At 36.7% G+C, this 16,685-nt stretch overlaps 1 protein-coding gene across 7 annotated transcripts in view; it reads left to right on the top strand.

Moving 5' to 3' along the window:
- The window catches only part of anks1b (ankyrin repeat and sterile alpha motif domain containing 1B), a 221,244-nt gene that overhangs the window by 189,215 nt on the left and 15,344 nt on the right, over window positions 1-16,685 (top strand). For 6 of the 7 annotated variants that reach the window (XM_051108158.1, XM_051108156.1, XM_051108155.1 and 3 more), the window contains 3 exons: window positions 11,821-11,928; window positions 12,469-12,654; window positions 15,097-15,222. In XM_051108158.1, coding sequence (XP_050964115.1) covers window positions 11,821-11,928; window positions 12,469-12,654; window positions 15,097-15,222 — 420 coding nt within the window. The remainder of the gene's footprint in view (window positions 1-11,820; window positions 11,929-12,468; window positions 12,655-15,096; window positions 15,223-16,685) is intronic. The other variant, XM_051108157.1, reaches the window with a different exon arrangement.

Raw genomic sequence — 16,685 nt, forward strand, 5'->3', positions numbered from 1 at the left:
TATGGCCAATCAGCGATGTTTAAAAATCTGCTCAACAGCGCTCAAATGTGAGCGGGAAATGGACGTTTTTAAAATTTCAGTACCGAAAGTACCGAACTCGGTACCTTTTGACAACCCTAGTCATATCATATACAAACAGAAAGGGTTAAAGGTCTTCACAGCAACTCGTCAAAATAAAAGTTTGGTTTAACTTAAAGAAACTATTATAGAAATATGTGACCCTGGACCACAAAACCAGTCAAAATGGTCCATTTTTTTTAAAACTGAGATTTACACATTGTCTGAAAGTGGAATAAATAAGCTTTCCATTGTTGTATGGTTTGTTAGGACAATATTTGGTCGAGACACATCTATTTGAAAATCTGTAATCTGAAAGTGCAAAAATATCAAAATGATGAGAAAACCAACTTTGTCCAAATTAAGTTCTTTGCAATGAATATTACTAATCAAAAATTAAGTTTTAGAATGTTTAGGGTAGGAAATTTACTAAATATGTTCACAGAACATGATCTTTGTTTAATATCCTAATGATTTTTGGCATTAAAAAAAAATCTATAATTTTGACCCATACAGTGTATGTTTGGCTATTGGTATAAATATGTCCCTGCTATTTACGACTCATTTTGTGGTCTGGGGTCACATATATTACCTAATGTAATGATAGTACTACTACTAATAGTAAAAATATTATTAAAACATTATTTTTAAGGAATATTTACCAGAAAAAAATATTTACCAGAAAAATGTAAATACACAACACAGTATTTCTAAAAAATAATAATAATTATAATAGTCATAATAATAATTATTATTATTCAAAGTTAATGAAACCATTAAAATGGAATCCATAAAAATGGAAAACACAGAATTTGGTAAAAATAAAACTGAATTCAGGAATAAAAATAAAATGTATTTCATAGGGTCCTAAAAAATATAATTTTGTTAAACTTTTAATAAATTGCTGTTAAATTGTGTAAGTTTAAGTTTAAATTAATCAGACATGCTTTTTGATTAATATATTTTTTAAATGTAATTATTAAAACGAGTGTAGAAAAATCAAAATGGAAAACAAAAACGGAATTTAGAAAAAAATAAAATGCATTTTATAGAGACCTACTTTTAATGCAAGATTGAATGTAAGAAGTGTATGTGACGGAGTCAGCCTGTTTGTTTCCTAATGGTGTGTGCACACCAAAAGCGAAGCGTATTTTCAGATCATGTTATCGCTCTAGATTACTCTGATGTTTTTTGTGTCACAAGCATGAATAAAAACATTGTGTAATGCTTTCCTCTATTTTCCGACACAACCAGACATGTCAGTAAGCTCTGATTGTCTCTGATTCGCTGATTGACTTGTGTGTCATGCGAATTTTCCGCTCTAGTTGAAGTTTTTAAACTTGCGTAGAAGACAAGATTGAAGCATATATCGTGTTCGAATTCATGTCTGTTTGCGTCTTTGCATTGACTTTGTATGTAATCTACTTGCGTGAGTATTTAAATTCACTTTTGGTGTGCAAACGCTATAATGGGTGAATAGTCGACTAAGTGTTCAGGCAACCCACTGACTACTCAATTTTGACAATAGGTAATTTTGCACGCTTTCCCTGTTTAGTAAATCACATTGTTCTCACTAATGTTCCATACTGCATGATTTTTTTCTGCATGTTCCACAGTTTTATTCTTGGTCTGGCATGTCTGTGGGTTTGTGTGCAAGAATGAGTAGGAGTGTGTGAGAGAAAGAGTGAGAATGCGTGTAGAAAGTGAGAGAGAAACGAGAGAAACTGTCATGACGTCTCTTTTTTTCCCTCCTCGTCTTTGTGTTGGAGGCTGACTTTTTCTCTTGATTCCTTCTGATCCCCGTGTAGAGCAGGATTCATGCCGCTGCATTCTCTTGTTATCATTGGTAAAGGCAGAATTGTGACACGTCCCCTCATTGGCTCATCACGTCCTCACTCACAGTCAAACCTCACAGCATTGGTCGGGCGCACTGCTGTATATCCTCCTTTACGTTGCCTCAGAGGCCTGCTGGATTTTTACGCATAGCACCAGCACTCGCTCCATAGTTGCTAGGTAACTGGCAGGCTCTGGTTCCTTTCCAGTTGTCCCCTGGTTGGGAGGCGCTGGTTATAAATGGATCTGAGATGGATAACACCGAGTTGCCGTGACAATGGTGGCCTTGGGCTTGTTTGAATTGTACCTGCTATGGCTGGACTGGGTTTGGCTCTTGAGGTGGCTAGTTGTTGACTGGACACCAAGCAGCATCTGCGACGTCCACTGGACCGACGTCCCTCAGCGACATGAAAACCGCCAATACTAGTGATGAAAAATGAACAAATTAGTGTTGTTCCAAGCAAATCCGTGTAGACCGATAAAGCAGCCCCAGAACGCGGGAGATCAGGAAGATTTGTGGACACATTGTACACGCACGTATACTAGACCTCATTACGTTCACCGTGTGGGTTGTGTTGGCTAGTAATCCTGGCAGTAAAAACCTGTTATGTCTGCGGTGATTGGCTCTCTACTTTCCGTCCGCTGTAGCAAGGCAGACATGCCACATGGTATTTTGCATTTCAAGGAAAAGATTTTATGCCATATGAAAAAACAAAAAACATTGAGTTACTAAGAGAAATTGGAAGGGTGACGTCAAGCAGAAGAAACCACAAAGTGCTCACGGCTAGTTTTCGTGGGCTTAAAGGTCATTCGACCAATCGTGTGAGCTTTACAGCTCATTAGCCAATCAATGTGCTTTGCATGTCAGAGGGAGACATGAGAAATGGGGGTGGTAGGAGCAAAACAACTTGTTTTCATACTATAATTGACTAGTCAATGGGATGTTTGAATAATTGGTCAACCAGTTGGTACAAAACCAAATGCAGAAGTTGTTTCAAAAAGGACACACTGTTTTAAAAATGTTCATGTTAGCTGTTAACATGCTAAAAACCTCTCAGAGAAGTTGAGTCTCTTAATTCATCCTCTTTAAAGCAGTAATGCTAAAAATATTAACTAAAAAAAAAAGCTAGTCAAAATCAATGGTTGTGGCTAGTTTTGATTTTGAATAAACAGCTGTTAACATGCTAAAACCATCTCAAAGAAGTTGTGTATCTTAAAAAATCTTCTTTAAAGCATTATAAATATTAAAACTAAAGCAAAAAATGAGGAAAATAAACTAGTCAGCATCACTGATTGCAGCTAGTTTTGATTTTGAATACACAGTGAGGCATTAGCATGCTAAAACCCTCTCAGAGAAGTTGCATCTCTTAGTTAATCTGCTTTAAAGGAGTGACATTATAAATGTTAAAACGAAAGCACAAAAAGTGGGAAAATAAACTAGTCAGCATCACTGGTTGTGGCTAGTTTTGATTCTGAGTACACAGTTAGCTGTTAGCATGCTAAAATCCTCTCAAAGAGGTTGTGTCTCTTACTTAGTCTTTTTTGAAGCAGTGACATTATAAATGTAAAAACCAAAGCAACAAATTAGGAAAATAAACTAATCAACATCACTAGTTGTAGCTAGTTTTGAGTCTGAGTACACAGTTAGCTGTTTGCATGTTAAAACCCTTTAAGAAAAGTTGTTTCTCTTAGTTAATCTTCTTTAAAGCAGTGGCGTTCTAAATTTTAAAACTAAAGAAAAAAAAAGAGTAAAATAAGCTAGTCAACATCACTGGAACGTGGCTAGTTTTGATTCTGAGTACACAGTTAGCCGTTAGCATGCTAAAACCCTCTCAGAGAAGTTGCAGCTCTTAGTTAATCTTCTTTAAATGAGTGATATTATAAATATTAAAACGAAAGCACAAAAAGTGGGAAAATAAACTAGTCAGCATCACTGGTTGTGGCTAGTTTTGATTCTGAGTACACAGTTAGCTGTTAGCATGCTAAAATCCTCTCAAAGAGGTTGTGTCTCTTACTTAGTCTTTTTTGAAGCAGTGACATTATAAATGTAAAAACCAAAGCAACAAATTAGGAAAATAAACTAGTCAATCACTGGTTGTATCTAGTTTTGATTCTGAGCACACAGTTAGCCATTAGCATATACATATATTATAAATATTAAAACTAAAGCAAACAAAAATGAGGAAAATAAACTAGTTAACATCACTGGTGACTGTTTTTGATTTTGAATACACAGTTAGCCGTTAGCATGCTAAAACCCTCTCACATAAGTTGAGTCTCATAATTTCTCTTCTTTAAAACAGGGATGCTAAACATATTACAACTAATAAAAATGAGGAAAATAAACTAGTCAACATAACTGGTTGTGGCTAGTTTTGTTGCTTAATACAGTTAGCTGTTACGCTAAAACCCTCTCAGAGAAGTTATGTTTCTTACTTAATCTTCTGTGAAGCTGTGATGTTATAAATATTAAAACCAAAGCAAAAAAATAGAAAAATAAAAAAGTCCCAGTCACTGGTTATGGCTAGTTTTGATTTTGAATACACAGTTAGCCGTTAACATGGTAAAACCCTCTCAGAGAAGCTGTGTCTCTTAAAAAAAACTTCTTTAAAAGCAGTGACGTTATAACAGCCTAAGTTGTTTGGTCTTCCATCCTGGTCATAGCTGGTTTGCAGGCTGGTTTTGACCACTTCTTTCACTATTTAGGCTGGGATACCAGCTGACCAATCAGCTAAAAAACAGCTTGACCAGGCTGGGAGACCAGCTAAACCAGCTACTTCCAGTTTAAACCAGCTAAGACGAGCTAATCTATCTTAGGCTGGTTTTAGCTGTTTTTTTCAGCAGGAAGATAATTTGCATCTTAATTCATGCCTTTTTAAAGCAGCCATGCTAAAAATATTAAAACTAAAAAATAAAATAATCGACTTATCAGATCAGTGTCAGATATCTCGGTTACTGACAAGATGTTTGCTGGGATGTGGAGTGTTGGACTGAGGTAAAAAGAGGGGAAAACACTGTGAGCGAGTGAATAAAAGAAGGACTTTGTGTTTCCCAGGTCATTAAAATCCAATGCACGAATGCTGCTGTAAGCACAAACAGTACTGTATTCACATCCTTCCCGTCAGACAGGCCTCTGCGCCTCGGCTCCCTCAATTAGGAGGAACTGCTCATCCATACCACAACTCATTCTGAGCTCTATTACTTATGTCTGCCGGTGCCTCAAGAATGAGATCATAGAGAGTTATGAGGCTGAGAAGTATTACCCTGGCCTGACCTGACCTTTAAAGAAAAGCTTGATCTTTCTAGAGACATTTTACGTATGGAGTTTTAACCTTTCGTTTTACAGCCTTCAAACGGCGTTCACAGCCCATATTACCCATATGACGTATTTCCGAGTGAATCCGGATGGTCAGAAGGCTGAAAAGGCCATGTTTGGCGCCATGTTTGTAGTTTTTTTATGCATTTTTGTAGTTCAAATCAAATCCTCGTCCAATGTGCATTGGGATGTCGGCAATATTAGTCTTTACAGTGTGCTCGGATCTGCATTTTGAATTTTTACCAGAAATAGTAAACCATCCGGGTACCTTTGGGATACTTATTTCAACATACTACGATTTGGAACATACTAATTCTAATTTCGAATACTGTTTCAGACAGCTAGTGTGCAAATTAGGACGCAGCATAGGAATGTATGTTAAAGGTAAGGTGTTTACCTTCTTTGACACTAGCATCACCAGTTGAAGCTTTAAAAATAAACGTGTAAATCAGCTTTCCTGAACACATCCCCATTTTCCATTGCTCAATAAACAGACAGTCCCGCCATTGGCTAAGCCAAAGCTGCTGTGTTAAGCTATCTGGAAAAATGAGGTTTAAAAAAATTATAATTATATTAAACTGGTATAGAAAAAGTATGCTTGTGTGCATCAGCCCCTCAAAGTACGACCATGTCAACATGTTTCAGGGAGTTTGTGCGCGTCTGCTGTGGAGATTACACTCGTGCCGCTGGACCGCTGAGGTTAATCCCACTTCAGACCTGCTTCCTGCTCACTTTCCCTAATCTAATGGGATTAACTGTCATTTTACATCCAACACTGTAGCAATTACACCCACAGAAAAGAAGACTCCATTACACATGAAACGGCTGAATGTTTTTAACAGCACTTGAATTATTGTGTAAAAATGTCAATGGTCTCTCTGGTTTGTGCTGTTCTCTTTTTACACAGTGCCCGAGTCTTTCACACACTCCCTGATTTTCTTTGTCCAATGAATGCACAATGAGGATCTGCCTGATTAGGTGTCAAATAGGCCTAAATGGCTAGCAGATAAACACTCTAATTTGACTGCATTAATTTGTCGCAAATTAAGATTTTGGATTTGAAAGGTCGGCGGCGTGCTGTCAGATAACTGCGGTTGCACTTTATTGTCCTCTAAAGCAGTGGGGTGTTTCTCAATCAGAGTTTACACACTAACAGCTTTCAGTCTCTGCCCTTTAGACTGTCTTTCAGAGTAAAGTTACAGTTTTTATACATAGTATTTTATTCGCAGGCAAATCGTAGACTGAAAAGGCGACAACAAGGCCCATTTAGCAAGAAATAAACATACTACAACAAACTATTTAACTATAACAAAAATGTATATACTACTAGAGTTTTTAGTTTATTTTAGTTCAGTTTAAAGTTTTGTATATTTAGTAGTTCAACTTAAAATCATTGTAAGTTTAAGTTTGCATTTTTATGTAATATATGTACACTGTAAAAAAAAAAAAAACAACTTAAAAAAGTGTTTGTGCTGCCTTAAAATTTTAAGTTTATTTAACATGAAATGTTAAGTTTGAGTTGAGTAAACTTAACTTTTTAGGCAGCACGAACACTTATTTTTTTTAAGCTGAAACAACTTTAAGTTGCTTTTTTTTTACAGTGTCTGTATATATATTTTAATTTCAGTGTTGCGTTTATTTTTTTTTTTAATTACTAGTTTGCTACCGCAAATTTATGCCACTGACATCTTTGTTGCATATCGTTTGCATTTGTATTTGTTCATTTCGTTAACAAAAACTACGAAGAAAAATGTTCGTTGACAAGCTTTTTTTTTTTTCTATGACTAAAATGAGACGATGACGAGATGACAATCAGGTCAGTAAACGATAAATGTGACTATATTAACATGCAGTATTGCTGACGATAAAAAACGAGACTGAAATGTGTTTTAAAAAATAAAAACTGTACAAAAGTCTCTTTTTATTTTCTTCGAAAAGGAGACAAAATATTATTGTATGCATGATTTTATGTGTGCGGTTGCCAATAGAGTTCAAATCCCCATATTAGAGCTTCTCTGGAAGGATACGTTTTCTGACAGATGTTTTGCTTATTTTTTTTTGCAATCTGGCAACCAACTCGCTCTTCATTAAGGAAGCGCTGACGATGATCTGAAAACACCAACAAACAAATAAGCTAAAGTTTAGCAATCTCAATGTGAGATGTTTGGCTTAAATTAAAATGTTATTCAGTCAGTCTGTGTTCTATCATGAGATCTCAAATATATTGTTTCCGATTGTGGTTGCTGAGTAAATGTACTTACTCAACCGCTGTTGTTTTAATAGAGAAACATTATTGAAATCTGAAATTACTGGAAATACTATTGGGAATTTCAGTATTATAATATTGTTTGTTTGTTATTACTAGTTTTTATAATGACAGAGAAAGTGCATATCTAAGTCTTTGATATAAATTTCTATAATAAATCAGTACACTAGATGAGATGAGAAAATAAACTGAAATAAACTGAAATGACTTCACATTCTGTTGGTTTGTGCTTATTGGTGAAAGTGGAATACCTGAAATAAATGCCAGTTTCCCCATAAAAATAATTTTCTCAAATGACAACAATCATTGCTATTAAAATGTAATCATTGCTATCAAAAGTTAACTTTAAATCAGTTTAACCATTATACAGCAGGACGGAAAATGAAACTAGACTAAAATGCTCAGACATTTAGTCGACTAAAACTTGGCTAAACAAAAACAAGAAAAGGTTGACTAAATATGATAACTAAAAAGTACATCTGACACAGGACTAAGACTAATTAAAAAGACAAACTGAGAAAATTAAAACTAGTTTGTACTGTACATAATATAGTAGCATCTAGCCTAATGCATTACTTCTGTAATCACTGGGCCTCAACATGAAATACAAAGTTAACAAATTAGTTTAAACTGAACTGAATTAAATGCAACAGTTTGTACAACAGTGATCTGATGAAAACATAGAATAGATGAATTTTGCTCAGGTTTTATGCAGGAGTGGCATCATTATTTTTAGGTTTACAACAGTTTTACTCATCACAAAGTCCTTTTCATTAAACTTTTGGCTCAAATAATTCACAAATGCCTGAAAATCTACCAGAAATGCCATCCAGGCACCTTTGCCATACTATTTTTAGTGCACTATGAATATATGCAATACAGTTAGAATGTGAATTAGGATGCAGCTCTGCTGCTTTCTCCCAGTAGCTTACACTGCAGTCAGCATACTGTACCCGGCGGTGTGGTCATGTTCGCGAGCAGTCGCAGTGATTAAAACACATGGCTGCTTCTCTTTATCACCCCTGCTGCATGTGTAATGTGAGGCTTATGCATATCATCTGAGCGCTGCTCGTGTGATAGAGCCATTTGCGCTGTCGTCCGGTCCGTCAGTACAGTATTTCTCCATGGCGCGTTGCATCTCCACTGCAGCCCGCTCTACGCATTTGCATTTAAATTAAATTCAATCTCCTCTGCTTTTTTACCGTCATGCAGTAAGGCAGTGCTGAACCTTACACACTCAGCATCCTCATCTCTCTGTTCATTTCCTCCTGTTTTCTCTCCTTTGTTTGTCCGTTTCCTGCTGCAATGGCATGCAAGCGGGAATATAAATAGCTTATATTAACTTCTGCATGTCTGTATTAAGATTTAAAGACCTACTGATGCACACTTATTTTGATGCAACAAAATAGTTATATCTAAGTGTGAGTTGTTTACTTACTTTTTTAAATTAGTCTTTCCATTAATGCCATTATTTTGTTCATTCAGACATTCTGCGAACGTGGAATGTGCACGAACACGAGGCGGGATTTATCGCATGAACCAGTCACTGCCAAGTAATTTCCAATCATATCGCTTGACTTTCATGTGACTTTCTCCCATTTATTCTCAATCACCCCCCCACCAAACTCACCTCACGCTTTATGGAGTCAAAACTCAATGGGCTCAGAGGAGGCAAGAGAGACGCGGACTCACCTGCTGGTGTCGCTGTTGGACGTTGTTTCTTTAAAAAAAAAACAAGTGATTTATACACTTTTTAATGCAATATTTTGTAATATTGGCATCACTGCACCCTATGCCTCCACGGAGGAAGCGCCGCTAATATTAGATTAGCAGGAATAATTCTTGACCAGAATAACCTACGAAGTGGGTTAAGGACCAGACTTAATGGCAACAGTCAAAAATGCAAGTCTGACTACTTTAGACAAGCATAGCTGTATGTTTGTGTCCTTTATTTCTCATGTGAAACCTCCAGGCACGTTGAAATCACATTTCGTGTGGTTTAAGCTCCCAAACTGGCAAATTATCTCAGGCAGACTGTCTAATTTCAGCAAGCACACGTCCCGCTGTAGTCCTGAAGGGTTTTCTGTCCAGTTCCAGTCTCTGTTGCCCTAACCACCTGCAATCTAGCCAGCATGGGCCTCAGGGAGAGCGGTTGCTGGCTGCTTCACATTGGCTTGTTTGTGGCATCTCCAGAGGGTTTAAACAGGGTTAATGAGCCTCTGGTGCACACAGTCCTAAACCTCCTTACACAAATCGATTTGAGACATGAGAGGCTTTAAAGAGAAACAGAAGGGATCATTAACCCAAAGCGTTAAAATGTGTGGCTCCTGTAAGTAGTTCGGCCCATGAAGATGGAGGTATTTTAGCTAGTATGAACAGCTGTTTAGCCTGCAAATATTTGTTTTTATCTTTCTAGGTCTAGCTATTTTCTGTCACTGGCACTGTTTCTGGTATTATATTAGATTGGCAAGGTGTAGTTTTGATACTGAGGGAAGTGAAGGTGTTCTCAGAGGGTAACGGTGTTAAACTAACAGAATCTAAATATATACAGTTCTTTTACACAACTTTATACATGAATACCAATCAGAAGTTTTTGGTTTTTAATGTTTTTTAAAGAAGTCTCAGCAAGCCTGCATTTATTTGGTCCAAAATACAGCAAAAGCTGTAATATTGTGAAACATTTTTATAATTTAAAGCAGTATTTTTTTTTAAATAACTGCTTTTTGTTTGAATGTATTTTTAAATGTAATTTATTTCTGTGATCAAAGCAAAATTTTCAGAATCAAGCAAAATATTTCAAAATTTTACTGTTTTTGCTGTACTTTGGATCATATAAATGCAGGCTTGGTGAGCAGAAGAGACTTCTTTAAAAACATTAAAAATCTTGCTGTTCAAAAATTTTTGACTGGTAATGTAAGTAAAGAACTTCAGTATGCTGGACTGCTTTTTTATAAAACAGTCATTAAAATTTTAAAATGGTCTTTTTCAGGTCTGGAAAACATAATTAAATTAATAAAAAAAATTAGAAATAATGGGAATTTATTCTATAAATAATAAATTATATAGTATTATTATAAATAAAAAAGATATAATATTTATAGCATGTAATTTAATGTATATTTTTCTGGCTCGTCTGCTCTGAAATATTTAATACGCTAAATAGATTGCTTGTATTTATGTTTTTTTCCCCCAGTGAATTAATTCAGCCCATTCATTTTCCAGTGAGTGGGGAGATTAGTGTCAGAATTATTGTCGAAAATCCTCATCCGTTAGACATAAACTGGAAAGGTCACGGAGGAGTCATGGATGATCATTAGTAAAGACATGGAAGCCCTGCTCCTTTATCTGCAGGTCATAATCTCAGCATTGGATTGTCAGTTCTGGACAATGTCGTAATTGAAGACCATGATTTGTGGTGAAAGGAAATATCCTCCCATTGATTCGATTTTCCAGGATAAAATAGTGGTGATCATTACAAATGAAGCTGGAGAAGATTGTTGCTATAGGGACAGAAACGAAGCGGCCAATGAGAAGCCACCATGTGTGTTTGTGACTAAAGCAGCTTTTTAACACGCATTTGATGCCTCGGTCCAACCTGGTTTACAGTAATGGCTCAACTGAGTGACAGAATAGTGTTTATGTATGCTCATTAATCGGGTGGAGTAATTCCCTGTTCGTCGAGGTTGCAGTATTTTTATTTGTGTGTGTGTGTGTGTTAGAGAGAGAGAAATGGGGCAGAATGAAAAAGGACGAGTCTTAGAGACATTATTGATCTTTGTGTGTTTGTGGTCTCTTTCTGTGTGTTCTGTAAGTTTCATCAAATTGACCGGGTTTCTTTAGTGACCATCTTTTACTATTATTACACCCCTGATGCACATCAGACAGTAAAACAAAAGCTCCTGTGGATAAAAAAAACACAGAACAGACACGAAGCGAGCATAAAACGGCAGCATGATTTATTTGCGCATGCAGTCTGTGCGGTTTTAGCACTTGATGGAAAAAGCATGTTTACACTGAGCAAAATATAATTATCGGATTGAAATAAGGCACAGAGCTATTTCAAAACATTTAGTTAAAGGCTTAGTTCATTCAAAAATGAAAATTCAGTCATTAATTATTCACCCTCATGTTGTTCCAAACCCGTAAGACCTTCGTTCATCTTTTGAACACAAATTAATATATTTCTGATGAAATCCAAGAGCTTTCTGACCCCACATAGGGTGCAAAAGCCCAGAAAGGTAGTTAAAATAGTCCATGAGACATCAGTGGTTCAACCGTAATGTTACAAAGCTAGTTACTTCAAAAATTTCTTCGATGCACATTCATTGTATTTTATTTGTATTCTCAGGTTCTTAAGATTAATTTAATCGGCCACAGGAAAAGAATACTCGCTTCACTTGGAGATCGACTGCACGAAGACCCTCCACAGAAACCTCCACGGGCCATCTCTCTAAGGGTGAGTACAAATCGTCCTCTTTCTCCAACAGAAACTCCCCTCACATCATGTCTGCTGTGTTTTCAGTCACCTAGCAACAATAAATGCAATGTTCATCCTAAATGTCACCCATAATAAATGCTGTACTGTACGTTTGTGTGCATTCATGTGTGTAAGTTCAGTTTTTAAGAAACACGAAAATGTCACTTTCTGTGCGATTTGGACTTATCCGATGGCGGTCTTATGCTCTGAGCCGCTCCAGGGATTTAACTTGATCTTCCAAGCTGGATCAGACAGCTGCTCTCAAACAGCAAGGCCTCCTTAGGCTCTTTTCCAGAAGTCCAATCGATACAAAACCCAGTCCAGAGCAACAAAAATCAGAGTTCCTTTGGACCACAGCTTATATTCCTGTCTGAACAAACACAAAGCAAAAACAGGCACACAGCTAGACCTCCAATGTGAAGCTCCCTAGAGAACGCTATCGGTTAGCGTTCCCATTAATCTCAAAGGCAGTTGCTCTACTAACCACCCAAAATCTTTTCTTCCATCGCCCTCCCGCAGGAGCCCACCGGGAACCACACTCCACCTCAGCTGTCCCCGTCTCTGAGTCAGGCCTACCCCAACGCCGGCTCCCTGGACGTCCAGCATCTCATCATGCAGGCCGACGCCAGACGCAGACGCAACGACAACTACTTTGAGGACGTGCCGCGCTCCAAACTCGAGAGACAGATGGCACAAGTCAGTATGGTGAGTTAGTGCACTTGCGTCAAGTGCACTACTCTCCTCTGTCCTCCTGTTTTGCTGTGATCAATTGCGCTTCGTGCACCTTTATGTCCGGATAGTATCTCGATAAATCAGCGTGGTGGTGTGCCTGTACGCGATTGTGAATGTGTCGTGGCTGCGATCTCTCATTGTGAGCTTATCAGTGATGTGTGTGCCTGTGTGTTTTGCAGTGATTGTGAATAGAATGAGTTATTGCACCAAACGTAATGACAGAAGGTTACAAAAAACCCTTACGTCCTCTTCCTCTTTTACACTTTATCGTTTTTTCCTGCCCTGTGGCTCCATATATCATCGCAGAGGGAGAGAGAGACAAAGAAAAGAGTGAAAGAGGGAGAAAAAGGCTTTAGAATGAATAGCTGAATTGAACTGCTTAGCAACTACACTGAAAAAAAAAAAGTTTCACTCAGAAATTGCTAGTAAATTCACTAAAAATTTCAAAGAAACAGTAGCATTAAATTGTCAAATTTTGATATAGAGAAACTGAGAAACTTAAAAATATATGGTAACACTTTACAATAAGGTGTCATTTGTTAACATTCGTTAATTTATTAATTAACATGAACATTGAACAATACACTTATTACACTATTTGTTGACCCTTGTTACTGTTAATAAAAATAGAGTCATTCATTGTTTGTTCATGTTAGTTCACAATGCATTAACTAAATGCATTAGTAAATGCTGAACTTAACATTAACTAAGATTAATAAATGCTGTAGAAGTATTGTTCCATTCTTAATTTTTGTTACCTTTCGCAACAAAAATTTACAGATAATTTACTTACCCCCTTGTCATCCAAGATGTACATGTTTTTCTTTCTTCAGTCGTAAAGAAATTGTTTTTAAGAAAAACAGTTAAGGATTTCTCTCCATAAAGAGGACTTCTATGGTGCCCGTGAGTTTGAACTTCCAAAATGCAGTTTAAATGCAGCTTCAAAGGGCTCGAAATAATCCCAGCCGAGGAATAAGGGTCTTGTCTAGCAAAACAATTGGTTATTTTTTTTAAATGTAAAGTTTATATACTTTTTAGCCTCAAATGCTCGTCTTGTCTAGCTCTGCATGAACTCTGTGTATTCCGGTTCATGACAGTTAGGGTTTGTCGAAAAACTCCTGCTTCATTTTTTTCTCCAACTTCAAAATTGCCCTACATTGCAGTTTTACCTTTTTTTGTAAAGCGCATTTGATCTTCTTTGCACGTTCACTTTGTAAACACTGGGTCTGTAATTCTGCAGCGATGTAGGATGATTTTAAAGTTGGAGGGGGAAATGAGATGGGAGTTTTTTGACATACCCTAACCATCTTGACCTTCTCATTATATGGAGAGAAATCCTAAAATGTTTTCCTCAAAAAAACATAATTTCTTTACGACTGAGGAAAGAAAGACATGAACATCTTGAATAACAAGGGGGTGAGTACATTATCTGTAAATATTTGTTCTAGAAGTGAACTTCCAATTTAACTAATGTAGTTAACTAATGAACGTTGTTGTAAGGTTTTACCAAAAACATGTCTTTGCTTTATTTTCAACTTTAAAAATCTAGAAAACTGTGGGTACATTTACACAACAACAATATACTGAAAATAAAATGTTTTTCATTTGCATCTTCTGAAAAGCTATGCATACAGACGACAGCACTGCCAAAATGATACGTTTACACAGATTTGCAAAAATGACAAAAAATGCGTTTTATGCAAGCCAGGCCAGTAGTTAGCGATGTTACTTTGTGAGAAAACTCAATGCGTCCGCGCACATCCGCATTCCTATAGACTGAACATGTAGTATGCATGCTTATGTCATCATTTTCACAAATTCACGTTTTTGTTTTTGAAAGTTTGCGTTTCAGGCCACCGAAACGGCACCGTCATGTAAATGAACGACTAAAGCGCATATATAGTTTTCTGTTTTTAGTTCAAAACAGTGTTGTGTAAACATACCCTTAAAGGGATAGTGCACCCAAAAATGAAAATTCTGTCTTAATGAATTAATTACTCACCCTCATATCGTTCCAAACTCATAAGACCTTTGTTCATCTTTGGAACACAATTTAAGATATTTTTGATGAAATCCAAGAGCTTTCTGACCCTGCATAGACAACATAGACTATTTTTACGATGTCCTATTTATACTATTTTTACTACTGTACTATTTGTCCTTACTACCTTGCAGGGTCTTGAATGTGTCAGTTGCGTTGCTGTCTATGCAGGGTCAGAACGCTGTCAGATTTCATCAAGAATATCTTCATTTGTGTTCCGAATATGAACGAAGGCCTTGTTGGTTTTCGAACGACATTTTTGTATGCACTAGCCCTTTAAGTGCTAAAATATCAAAAAATACCATCAGCTTTTGTGATTATAACCTTAATGCTGGACCTTGATTTAATTACTAACGTTTGTTTTTCCTTTTCAGCAAGGGGAATGGTGCGAGCCAATCACGTTACGGCCTCCGAACGAGGCGACGTCATCTACGCCGGTGCAGTACTGGCAGCACCATCCTGAGAAGCTTATATTCCAGTCATGTGACTACGAAGCATATGTAAGTGTGGGTGTTAGAAGTGATAAATGTTTCACTGATTTCCCAAAAACAAAACCTAAAGGAACCGAGAAACACGAGCGTACATAGAATTTAGATGCGGCTTTGGCCTTGGCGGCCTCCTGTAAGCCATCAGATAGTAGAAAAGAAAAGCGAACGTGAAAGCTATCTGCGAGTCCTTTAACTATTCAGTGGTGAATAATGGTGTTTTAACCTTCAATCAATACAGCTTTTTTCAGCTCTCGCTGGGCCCGAGCATCTCTAGTATTAGCTTACATAAACCCACTCTGTTTCCTAGCAACAGCCATGTAAATTTGATTGGCTTATTCTCCTGTGCCAAAAACACTGATGGAGTTTACGAACAGAATCCGTGCTTGTAAGTGTGACGGACCTACAGAGGCCAAAGGTCAAGAGATTATTCCCAGCGTAGAGCTGTGAAGGAACGGACAGATCTGTGGATCAATGCTGCACTAGAAGTAAAACATGTTGCAAAATCAATTGATATTGCACTTAAACGATGATGTTCGTGACTCTCATGGTGCTTGGAAGTCCGTAATGAGACTCTTCCCTGACAAATATGAACACAAAATATATTATAGTTTAATTATTGTTTTATTACTCAAATACCTTTCTTTGGAAATAAGATGTGTGTTATTTTATGATTGAAAATGTGACAGTATTATCGACCTGACTTGGTAATCAACATTTCGGTCTCATCTAGCTGTCAGATGATTGGGTTTTACGCTCAGTGCTTTACAAAACACTGTCACGCATCCTGATGGTAGATGCCAGATTGCTTTCATGTGAAACACAGCCCGCTGGCTCTCAAGGTTGTCCTTGTCCGATACCCAGCAGTGCAGCGTAACACTTCACCAGATCACAGCACTAACTAAGCTCTTTCCGACCGATCTCTTCCTGCACACTTCATTGTACACGACTGCATTTCCATTCAGATGTACTCTGAGTGACGGGCAGTCTGTGCAAACATATTATTGGGAAAGAAACCTTAAAATCCGGATTTTTTTTTGCTGTTGTAAAATAAATCAGATGTGATGTTACTTGATGTAAATCTCCAGTCACCCAAATCATGTATTTAAAAGCAAGGGAAGGTGGTAAAAAAAAAATGTAAAAAAGACTTAACATTTCACTGCACACATTTACCATCGTTACTAGTTTTACATGCAAATAGGTTAGCCAATTATAAAAGACCTTATTAACATGTACAAGCTTGTGTAAAACTAAACAGTAAAAATGTTGATATGAATTATAAACTAGCGTTTCAGAGAAAACTTGTTATTATTTAAATTAGTAACAGTACACTTCTATAATAGTGTTAAAATATAAATTAATATTTGTGAATTAATATATAAAGATTTTATTTTTATTTTGAAATATAATAATAATAATAATAATAATAATAATGCAGTTGTATAATAGTATGTCAATTTTTAAACTAGCTTTAGTGA

This window comes from Labeo rohita, chromosome 4 (genome assembly GCF_022985175.1).
Source record: "Labeo rohita strain BAU-BD-2019 chromosome 4, IGBB_LRoh.1.0, whole genome shotgun sequence".
Classification (NCBI taxonomy): domain Eukaryota; kingdom Metazoa; phylum Chordata; class Actinopteri; order Cypriniformes; family Cyprinidae; genus Labeo; species Labeo rohita.